The sequence below is a fragment of the Octodon degus genome, unplaced genomic scaffold (genome assembly GCF_000260255.1).
Source record: "Octodon degus isolate 3935 unplaced genomic scaffold, OctDeg1.0 scaffold00010, whole genome shotgun sequence".
Classification (NCBI taxonomy): domain Eukaryota; kingdom Metazoa; phylum Chordata; class Mammalia; order Rodentia; family Octodontidae; genus Octodon; species Octodon degus.
The window spans coordinates 27,145,739-27,157,440 of NW_004524586.1; the positions used below are offsets into that span (position 1 = coordinate 27,145,739).

At 44.4% G+C, this 11,702-nt stretch overlaps 1 protein-coding gene across 1 annotated transcript in view; it reads left to right on the forward strand.

Moving 5' to 3' along the window:
* The window catches only part of LOC101584473 (lethal(3)malignant brain tumor-like protein 2), a 68,641-nt gene extending 58,800 nt beyond the window's left edge, over positions 1-9,841 (forward strand). Inside the window, exon 3 of the mRNA XM_004625753.1 lies at positions 9,667-9,841. Within this exon, the coding sequence (XP_004625810.1) occupies positions 9,667-9,841 (175 nt within the window). The remainder of the gene's footprint in view (positions 1-9,666) is intronic.
* Positions 9,842-11,702: the final 1,861 nt, after the last annotated feature.

Here is an 11,702-nt window from a genome sequence, read left to right on the forward strand (position 1 = left end):
CATCTTGTACAGCAATTAACCACTAAGAAGAATGTATGCAGTGTGTTAATTATTGAAACTGTCCTAGTGATTTGATTTGAAACTGTCTCATTGCTATTAGTTAATCAATAAAATTAGGAAAAAAATAAAATAAAATATACAAATGTGAAAAAAAAATTTAAAAAAAAACTTCCCCTTTCTTAACATGTACCATAACATACAAACTTCTAATTTGTCAGTCCTTAACATCTACCTCTCTGGATTTTCATGAATTTCTATTTCACAAGGGTATTTTATATACACTGGTGCCAACATATAATAAAATACTTAGTATAAAAAAAGCCACATCAACATGGCAAAGGCCTTGATGATTCACTGAGAACAGTGCCATAATGTTCTTCCCAAAATGCATAGCCTCAACCTAGCACAAGAGAATGTCAGACAACACAGATAGAATGACATGACAAAAAAACTGACCAGTCAGTACTCTTCAAAAGTGTCTGTCCAAGTCATGAACATCAAGAAAATAATAGAGCACTGAAATTACAATGATAGGTGACACGGAATCTAGTAGGAAAGATAGAAGTCCAAAGGAAGCTTGCAGTATAGCAGATATTAATTTTTTAGTTTTGATCTTTCAGTGTAGTTACAAAAGTATGACCATGAGAGGAAATATGCTACAGGGAACACAGGAACTCTCTGCTATTTTTGTAATTTTTTGGTAAATTCAAAATTATTCCCTTCAGAAGATTAAAATTGGATAAACATATTTATGAATATGAAATATCTTCACAATGCATCAAGAGAAAAAATAGGTTTTTATATTATGTTTGTTTAGTTATCAAAACATGTGTGCAGATAGATGTTCCTTTACTTACAATGGAATTGCATGCTGATAAACCCATCATAAATCAAAAATATATTCTATGCAGCTAATCTACTGAACACAATAGCTTAGAAGCATGGTGACCTGTTAAGCGTTGGCTGTTGACACAGCCGGTCTCTTGCCGTGACTACCCAGTGTCATGAGAAAGGACCTTACCTCATATAAGTACCCTGGAAAATGACAAAAATTTAGAAGTGTAAGTACATTTTCCACAATGAATGTGTATTGTTTCTATACCACTGTAAAGCCAAAACAGGAAAAAGACTTGTAAGTTGAATCATTGTAAATCAGGAATAATCTGCATGTACATGCATATTTGTAGCATAAGTGTACATGTATGTAATAAGCATATCACATGTGTGTACAGTATACCCCCATGAAGTTGTGGTCCAGAGCTCACGGCCTCAGTTGTTTGCAAGAGGTTCACAAGTAGCCAATTTGGAAGCATTATTCAGTTCTCCTTGCACTGATTGGCTGCCGCCCTGTAAGCCATTACAGGCAGATACGCCAGCATTCGCCTTCATAACAGTTGCTGCACTGGACGTAACTATCTCCAGTGTTCTTGGTTTTGTTCTTAAAGCTCTATAATCCCTCTGTCTGTCAAGAGGCCCTGACACCTCTAAGGCTTCTTTCAATGAACCTGAGCTCCAGAAGAAGTTGAGACACTCCAAGAGAGGATTTAACTGCTGCATAGTATTTTTATTAAATTATTATAGTACTATATGCCATATTTTATTAAATTACATAACTGCAGGAGACGTAGCATAGAGTTTAAATCATAAAAATGGGCATTTATAGACATTTTTCTGACTAGCAATTCATAATTTTCTACAATGTTTCAGCTGCTATAGCAGTATAGCCCCCGTGAATTTCAGGGCTCCATTGTACATCTACTACATGATCATACCACATTACTCTTACTCAAAGTACAAAAAGGCTCCAAAGTGTCACCACTGGTTTTCTCTGGGTAGGTGACACTGCAAGCTATACAATTTTTTCATTGTTTGTTTTTATTTTCTAATTTTCCACCAGTAGCCTGTTCTATTGTTTACCTTCTAACTTTTGCCACTGAACTTTTGCATGTACTCTAAGAACAAAGCTGAGCTGGAGGCCAGGCAGGGCCCTGAGCTCCAAGGGGTGTGGTCATGGAGTCTGTAGTTGACTTTTCTTCAACCCTATCTGCAGTGGTGTGTTCCCAGGCATGTGGGGGATACTGCACCTCCTTAGGTGCCTGTCTCCCAGAAGGTATCCAGCCCCTACCAACAGGGGCCTAATGCTGCCAGTGTGTGTTCCATCAATAAGTATTGCAAAAATTTTGGATCTTTCCAAAGTCCAAAGCCCACACAAGTGTTGGGAAGTGGCTGAAAAACCTTCTCAGGCTGTGGACCCGGTCACAGCCCAGAGGAAAGAGGTCACAGTCCCTGGTGCATACAGGGCTTCACTGCTAGGCCAGGAGAGTGGAAATGTTCATCTGGTATGTGGTATCTACGTGTCCAGACTTCAAGAGGAAATGGAGTGCTTTAAAACCCTGTACCATCCCAGTTCTTTTCTCCAAAGAAGAAATGAGTTTGGCCAGAAATAATCATTTATTTTGATCACTGTCTTTGGGAAATGATTCCACCTACTCAAATTCCCAAGAAATTCTATTGCAAGCTCTGTGTTCTAAGTTTTCACAAAACAAACGATATAGCAGATTCCAACTGGGGCTTCCCAGGAGGGAAAGTGAATACAGAAAGGGGTTAACGTGACAATTTGAGCACATTTCTCATTACATGATTCATTCCTCATTACTAACACAGTGGACATGGACACGAGACCCTCCGAATCTAAAGTACAACTTCTCAGAGGTATACGCTTCTTTTGAGACAATTTCTGGCAGCTTTTGAGCTTCTAAACTAAAAAAAAATCAAATCTGTTTCTGTTGAGTATTAATAGCAGAGGAATTTCTGGTTGCTGCAAAGTAGGAGAGGAATATAATGGTATCTCAGTTTTATTTATCTTCAAAGCAAACTAAATATAGTTTTCTTTTTAAAAAAAAATAGAATCAGGATTCCCTATAGATCTTTTGGAAGGATGGAGTAAACCTCTTTGCACAGGAAAACATGACACAAAATTTATATTTAAGGACACTCACTGGGCTCATGTCCATTTAGTACCTACAAGGTGGCCATCAAAAAAGATCTGTACTTCATACCAGCAGTAAAAATATCTAATCAGAGAACTCACCACTACCAATATTTTCATCACTATTGGGCATCGCCACCTTTTCCCTGCTGGGGCACCGATACCACCAGACTTTTCTGGAGCAACATCTCCAGCCAAGTGAACAAATACCGAGAGCATCTTCGTGTTCCCAGAATCTAAACTCTGTGCTGACTACTCCTGTCTGGCAGTAAGTATCGGGCAGTGGTCGAAGGCACGCTGGTGTCTGGCTGGTGCAGATGGCAAGACACATGTCAGTGATGGCACAGAAGCATGGCGTACTGGGGAATCATCTAAAAAGCAGTTATCAAGGTGCAGCTGTGACTCATCCTTGGAGCAGTGACGATAAAGCAGAGGCTGCAGGCAAACATCTAGCCTTATTTCTGATGGTGTGTGGAGGGGAGAAAGAGAGAGAGAGAGACAGAGAGGGGAAGGAAGGAAGGAAGGAAGGAAGGAAGGAAGGAAGGAAGGAAGGAAGGAAGGAAGGAAGACAATCTGATGGAGATTTCTGGGAGGTGAGTGGCAATTTGGAGACACTGTGTTTGAGAAAGGAATCCTGGACCGAGAACAAAGAGATGAGGTGTTAACCCTTTATTTTTTTTATTTATTTCTTTTTTTATTTTTGGTGGTACCAGGGATCAAACGCAGGACCTTGTGTGTGCTAGGCAAGCGCTTATTCCACTGAGCTATCTCCCCAGTCAAAACCCCTTTATTGTATTATTTGTTTATTTGTTTATTTATTTATTTATTTATTTGGTACAGGGTCTCACTGCGCAGCTTGTCTCATAATGATTCTCCTGTTTTCAGCCTCCCCAGTGCTGGGATTACAGGCATGTGCCGCTATACCTGGACTCGATGGCTGGCTCAGCACACCCAGGGGTGGGGCCGGCGCAGCATGGGATACCTTGGGATGGAACCCCGTTCCCTGAGCTTGCTTAAGTAGGCACTTAACCTGCTGAGCTATCTCGCTGGCCCTCCCACACCTTTTAAATAGCTAGGGAGACAGCTGCTCTGAGCAAGGGATTAATAAGTGCCAAGCCCCTGAGGTCTTCTAGCAGCCCATCCATATCCCCTCAGCACCTGCCTTGCTAGTGACACCTCTGGTACCTCAGGTATCCAGAACTTCTTCCTGAGGGCTTCATCTTAGAACATGCCTTGAATAGGCCAGAAGTTTTAGGAGTTACTATCCCTAGGAGCATCCATCAGTAAAGGGTCTGTGGAAGTTGGTGGACAATATCCCTGATTCTTTCCCCAAATGGGACCCTGAATTGTGTGTTTCGTACCACTTTCCGTGGCCTCCATCAGGATGATATTCCAATTGCCTGCAGCAAGAACTTGTCGAAGGAGACACACTCCTTGTTTGATTTTCTTTCCTTTGCCCTGACTTCTCCACTCCCCCCTTTTTTACTTTCTAGACTCACCTCTAACTCAACTTCTGGCTTTCAAACTTAATTTCAAGGCTGCTGCTACTGGGGACCAAGGTTGGTAAAAGCAGTGCAGATAAGCAGTCATGAATGCCAGGGAGCACAGGATGTGCCAGCGCGCAGGCTCTGGACAGTCTCAAAGGGAAGTTACTTCTTAGTTACTTTACCTTAGGCATCCTGCCATCCCGGCCCAATGGCAGACTACTCTAGGCAAGGATAGACCTTGAACTGCTTCTGTATCCTACAAAATGCCCTGTCTCCTTTCTCCTCCCCAACTTCAAACCCTACCCAACAGTCACTGAGCCCAGACGACCCGTGAGACTGCCCAGTTCAAAGTCACTTCCACGGAGCAGGAATGAGTTGAGTTCGTAGACATGCCTTGGCAGCTGTCACACTGGTACCACCACATGCTGTACAATCCAAATACTAATTAGATGAGTGAATTCTACCAATAAGGAAACTAGGAGTCGGAGATGGCAAGTGATGCATATCATGCCACGTCCAAGGTCACCCGGAGGACTGGACTAGAAATCACCACCTTACTCCCAAGATACTTCAGCTGTATCCACAGCTCCCACAGCCAGGGCAAATCTAGTCTCCATGGTCTCCCATAGTGGCCGAGGGACACCTTCCACCACAAGTCTCTACAGGACTTCGTCACCTGAGGCCGTTGCAGTCAGGGGCTCAGTGAAAGCACATAGATTTGACAGCCACACGGGCAGAGCTTGGATTCTGATTCTGACCTCGGCAGAAGATCCACAACCTTGATCAGAGACTTAAGCAGCATTGCTGAGACAAAGCTCCCCACTCTGGTTCTGAATGGAGAGAGCGGTAGTCGGCTCTAAGGAAGGATGGCTGGCATCTAGTTTTCACCTCCGGGCTGTACTTTGTCCCTTCAGTAGAAAGGACACCAGCCGACGTTGAGATAATAAAGCCTAGAGTATTTAGTAAGAGCATTTCATAATTTCCTTATAAATAACTTGAGAAATAAATGCAGATGAATCTTTAACTGATTATATTGACAAAAATAGAGACACAAAATACCTATGGCAACAGTTCAAACTGGACGTGTTAACATGTCATATAGATTTGGAATTAACAAAGGGCTGAAATCATCCTGATAAAGTCATCCCCCAAAATGTAGATTTCTGTAGACGTTTAACACCCATAAAAGAACTCTAAGTAGAAACTTTTATTTGTAAAGCTTAAAAAGCTTCATCCCCCCCCAAAAAAAAAAAACAATGGGTGAGGCAAATCTCTAAAATCTACATTGGGGCCAGCAAGATAGCGCAGCGTACTAAGCACCTGCTTAGGTAAGCACAGGATCTGAGGTTCAATTCCCCACACCCTGCGCTGTACCAGCTCCAGCCCCCAGGGCGGGCTGAGCCAGCCACAGATTCTGGGTGTAGTGGCATGTACCTACAATGCCAGCGCTGGGGAGGCTGAAAGCAGGAGGATTACCTCGAGTCCGAGCTGCCTAATGAGAACCTGTAAAAGCCAAATACATTTTTTAAAAAATTAAATTAAATTAAAATCTACATAGGAGAAAACTGATACTGATGAAAACAGGAAAGTCAGGACCTGTCCGACCCTGATCAGGCTCTAGAGAAAAATAACCAGCCCTTTAAATTAGCTTGATGGAATAATCTCTCCATGCAAATGGATCTGCTTTTGCAGAATCCAGAGTTTTAAAGTACGTGTCTGTAAAGCTGCACGCTGAGAATGCTGGGGATCAGCACGGTGCACTGTAGGCAACCGCTGTGTCGATGCGGCGAAGGACACGTATCCCTCCCCTGCGCAGGCCTCAGCTGCAGCCCGAAAGGTCTTTGCTTCTGTCTGAGCACCTGCCAGAGACAAATCTGGAGTTGGGGTGAATTTTAGACCCCACATGGGAGAGCCCAGGGGACCTAAACGAGTATGGAACCTAAATCGTAGGAAAGTTACGGTGACAGTGACTCTGGGTACTCAGGAGCGACACATCCGCAGGGCCAGGTGCTAGACCAGGCTTCACTGTGGACCTGACAGCCAGTTCCCTGGGCGAGTGAGTTGGTTCTGTGCTGCCACAGGCAGAAGGAACCTTCCAGACAGAGAAAGCAGTGGGAGCCAAGCCCTGAGTACAAGGAAAACAGCCTGTGCGGAAACCGGAAGGAGATCCCTCAGGGCTGGGCCAGAGGGAAAGGCTAACTGCACAGGGAACAGAGAGGAGGCCTGGGAACGCAGTGCATCCCGGGATCCTCCCGCACAGAGTCGGGCTCACCGAGCAGAGCTGAGTGCGGCTGTGCGGGTGCGAGGCTGAAGGCAGGACCCAGCAAGGAGGCTGAGGCCGCAGCGCACGGGCAGAGGGTTAAAGAGGAAACTGAGCCAGTTGTATAGACCCAAGACAATGGAGGTGAAGAGAGCAGGACTGAAGAGTTTTAATGTTGGTCGGGGGCAGGGGAACACTATGAATCGAGGTGAAAACACGAGGAGATTAGAGTTGAACATGCAAGATCGTTTTGTTCTGTTGCTTAGTAAAAACACTGAGATCAGGACACTTCACATTAAATCTTTTAAATGGGGGAGGGGCAGGACTCCCAGAAATAGTGGCGAGCCTAGGGAGAGGCAGAGGGAGGCTGCCCCCCCCACTAGGCCTGTAAGTAGAAGGTCTTGACCCAAGCCTGAGCCTCTCTGTTCAGGAGAGGCTCAGAGTAGGGGTGTTCCCTGGCCCAGAAAGGCCCCAGAGCCCAGTTCTAGGGGCCCTGCTCCTCCCTCCACAGCCAGGAGGACGCCACGTTCTGGGCCCCCACTCCTGCCCAGCTGTCTTTTTGGCTCAGGACATCTTGAGCCACACGACAGCCGCACCCATCTCACAGCCACACTCCCCTGGGTCTGCCTGCCTGGCCCTGTCCCCACCCCTGGGACTGTGACCTTGCTCAGTCCCTTCTGGGAAAGGTGAGTGCCCTAGCCATGTGGTTCTTTGCTGCCAGAAGAATCTTCGCCTGCTACTTCCCTTCCTTCTTCAGTCCCTCGTTGCTCACAGCGCCCTGGGTTTTTCAAGCCCAGACCATAGGTAAACAAGCAGATAGAGGACAAAACAAACAAGATTTGTTCTTGAAACGTGGATTTCTGAAGCCTTGCTGTGCTGTAAGCCAGCTCTGAGGCCTGTGGAAAATCACTTGGCCTCTCTGAACCGCAGATGCCTCCTTCAGAAACCAAAAGTCATTACGCTGACTCCATATGCATGAAAAAGCTGTACTGAAGGGAGAGGCAACTGGGCAAAGCCCTAGTGAAAAGTCCTGAAAGTCCCTTCAGGGACACACAGTATGCTAGTCTGTCACTTAATCTGCCCTAAGTAGCAGAACCTCCCTTACATCACCAGTTGCCACTTTTCAAGCTCTACCATGGGTAGAGCTGTGAAGCAGGACAGAGCCCAGGGAGACAGGACAAAGGGACAAGAGTCACGTAGACACTTGCCTGTGTGTACCACAGGACCCTTGCTCAGGCTCTGTTTACTTTTAGTTTAGGTCCAAACTTGTTAAGCTTATTTCCCGGCTTTGTACATGAGAAAGAATAAATTAAAAAGAAAGAGGGAAGTAGCAGGAAGAGTAAAACATGGCCAAGATGTGATGTGTGTGCACATCAAATCCCAACTGAATGTAAACACATATCATCAAAGTATACCAATCAAAAGGAACGAGTACATTGGAGTGAGGGAACAGATAGGGCCAAGCACTAAAAGGACCAGACAGAAACACAAGGATAAGTCATCACAAAAACCCACAGTCACAGCCTGCGTGTCTCTCAGGACACAGAAAAACTCCAGGAAACCCAAAGCTATCACTGTACACTTGCTAATTGTACAGTTGCTGATGTTCTCAATACAACTGAAAATACAACACAATCACAACATTAAATTAAGCACAGCACACTGAGAAGCAGTGGCTTCTTTGGACACTCGAGTCTCAGCAGTTTCACTTCTAACACGCACATCCGAGGACAATAACCAGACAGGAGCACCAGATACTAGCAAGAGATTCTCCTCCTGTTGTTTTCAGTGCAGAAAGGTGGGACGCCTGCTGTCTGCCCTTCTGGAGCAGACTCCCAGCCTTGCCAAGGTCAGATATACTTCCACATCCTCAATTCTATGCTTTTTCCTTTAGCCATTGTCCATTCGTTTTAATGAAATAAATATATTTTCTTAAAAGACCAAAAAAAAAAATGCTACCCTAAATGGAACATTAGCATTAGTTTCCATAAATAAAAATAAAACAGTATTTGTGGCCACAATGGAAATAAAATAATGATATTAAAAGCTTGCTTGGCAAGGCTGTCTGTTCAAGACTGTGGTCCCATGGGCTACTTAGTTAGAAAGGAAAGGAAAAGAGGGATATAAGAAAGAATATTTTAAAGCAGAGGATATAATAGAAGTACTCCAGAGAGGAACTCGGACATCCTCCCAATAAATTGTCCCCTGATATAACCGGAAAGTTAGACGTGTAATGGACATTTATGAAGTACTGCCTCAGTGGGTGAATTCATGCTGTGTGGGGATTACACGAGGAAACAAACTTAAGAAACATAAGAATAAAATAAAGATCTTCTTCCTGTTTAGTTCCCGATTTGAACAAAACAAGGGCATAAAGCAGTTTTGGGACCTTCAGGAAAATATAACACTAGACCCCCAAGCCCTGGGAAGCTAAGGTCTGTTTTGTTAGGTGTGGTACTGGTACTGTGGGAGTTCCACACAAGACAATCTGTCATTTTTTCCCCCAACCAATAAATACAAAAATGTGTTGTAGTAAAATGAGAAGATAACTGAATTTTCTTCTACGTAGCTCAGCAAAGGCAAGACAATAAATAAATAAAATAGAAGAAATGGTAGGCAATGCCAATGTGGTAGGTTTTGACAACTACTGTTGCTTTACAATTTAAATATGAAATGTCCCCAGAGTCACTCATTGAGGGTTTGATCTCCATGGCACCAATCTTCGGAGGTAGGCCCAGAGGGTAGATTGTGTGGGCACTGACTTGGGGAATTGCATCACTGATGACGTCATGACTTGCCGCCATCACTGGGAAGTGGTAGAAACCTAGGAGGTGGGGTCAAGGGGAAGCAAGCAGGTGAGTCATTAGCACATGACCTCGAAGACTATGTCTGGTCCCTGGCTCCTTCCTGTCTGGCTCTTTCCCTTTTAGGCTGCAAAGTCAGGAGCCTCGCTCCAACAAGTTGCTCAACTGCAACATCCTGACTCTCTTCAGATCCGCAGCAGTGTGCCCGCCAGTCATGGGTGTACTGAAGCTTCCGAAACCCAGAACCAAAGCAAACCTTTTCTTCTTTAAGATGTCATCATCAGGCATTTGGTCGCAGTGACGGAAAGTTGACGCAGTTCAAATCCAAGAGATGAGTACTTAATCCAAGCGTGTACTTAATTCTCCCCTCCACTTTTTAAGGTTGAAAACTTTGTGAAATGAAGAAGTAAACATTTTTTTTAAATAAACAGAACCTCTGAGTGAGGACAGCGTGGCTCACGAAGCCTGTGTCATTTTGAGAAGATCAATGGCCCTCATGAGGGAAGTCCAGCCCCAATATGTGTGCACTGAAATGAACATCTCCTATGCCAGAAACATGACCATTTTACATTACTGTAAATCAGACTGTACAAAAGTAAATAAAAATAGCGGTGGGAATCAGCACACAATGACAGGGGACTGTGTCCAAGACAGATTCCTGAGGAGAAAATCATGCCACAGAGGAGCACATAGCGACGAAACCGTGACGGAAAGGCCGCTGCACACCTGCAGGCCTAGGAGTATCTGGAAGCTGGGCCTGGAGATCCTGAGAGCGGTTCCCTCGGGGTGGGGCTTCTGCTTTAGTCTTTATGCTTACCCATATTGTATAAAGCTTTCATAATGTGGATAGCTTTTGCGATCATTATCATTCTTACAAGCAGACAAACAGGCTATTGCTATTTTGAGGAAATATAGAAAAGAGAGACCTTCTTTTTCACTATAGTGAAATTATCTAAACACATATGGTGGCTTCTAAGAAAACTAAATGGAAGTTATTACCGTATTTCTCTAACAGAACATTCAATACCATCCCTGTCAAGGCCTGGGGTCTGGTGGAAGTGCTAGAACAGGGCTTCAATGAGCTGTGAGTTTCAGGCCTGAGGATCAGGATGCCTTGACGCCACCCCCCCCCTTTGCCCTTGCTATGTCTCTGCCTGGAGTGCTTGTCCTGCTCTTCTGGGGCTCCCTGTCCCATTTTCGTGACTCAGCCCTGTGAAGGTAGCTCCAAAGGCCCAGCCCATTTCTCCCCACAGAGTCCCAGGCATGCATGACCCAGCTTCTCCTTTGCTAGCGGAGGCTGAACTCCTGTCCACTCCTAAGCATGCACATGACTCTTCTGCGGCAGTTGTAGCCACAGCCCTGCCGGGCAGAGCCTACACTCCCTTCAGGGGTCAAGAGCCACACAGCCCTGCATACTCCTCTCCACTCTTCCAACTGGGTAACTGCGATGAGCCATTTAGTTCCCGAAGCCCTTGGTTTTCCTAGTTGGAAAACGAGAATAAGTGAGCCTAATAGCTACCAGCCCTTCTAGAAAAAAAATTTTGAATTTAAATTTTTATTTTTATTAGTATATGTCTGCAGTGCACAGTGATTCCATTCATGCTGCAGAGGTGACACGGAAACATTTACTTCCCTTCCCTGTCTCTTCCTTCCTGCCCCCTCCATCTCTTGAGAAAATGCATGCAGAAGATTGGAAATTTATAAAGCATTCAATTAACAATTATTTAATGTTAGTAATACTATAATATACTTATTGATAATAATAAAGACAGTGCAAAGAACTTTATTACCCCTTGGAAAACCACCAAATCATGTTCATTTCAAGATTCCTTGAGAAATCACCAAAAATGTCTTCTACGAACGGGGATAATCACTGTAAACAGCAATGAACAGGACACACAATCTCCAGAGGTTTCCCTATGCAGCTACGAAAGGCAGTAAAATATGCTGGATGACATGGGAAGTGTTTATGACAGGAAAATACTGAATCCTCCATACAGAAAATCTGACTCAGGATACACATGTGCACATAGAATATTTATATGCGTATGTATCAGAGGTGGAGGGAGAAAGCCAGAGAAAGTCTGAAGAGTGTAATTTTAAAATGCTAATGGTTGTCTGTGGATTAAGGAATTACAGGTGGCTTTTAATGTTTCTTTCTG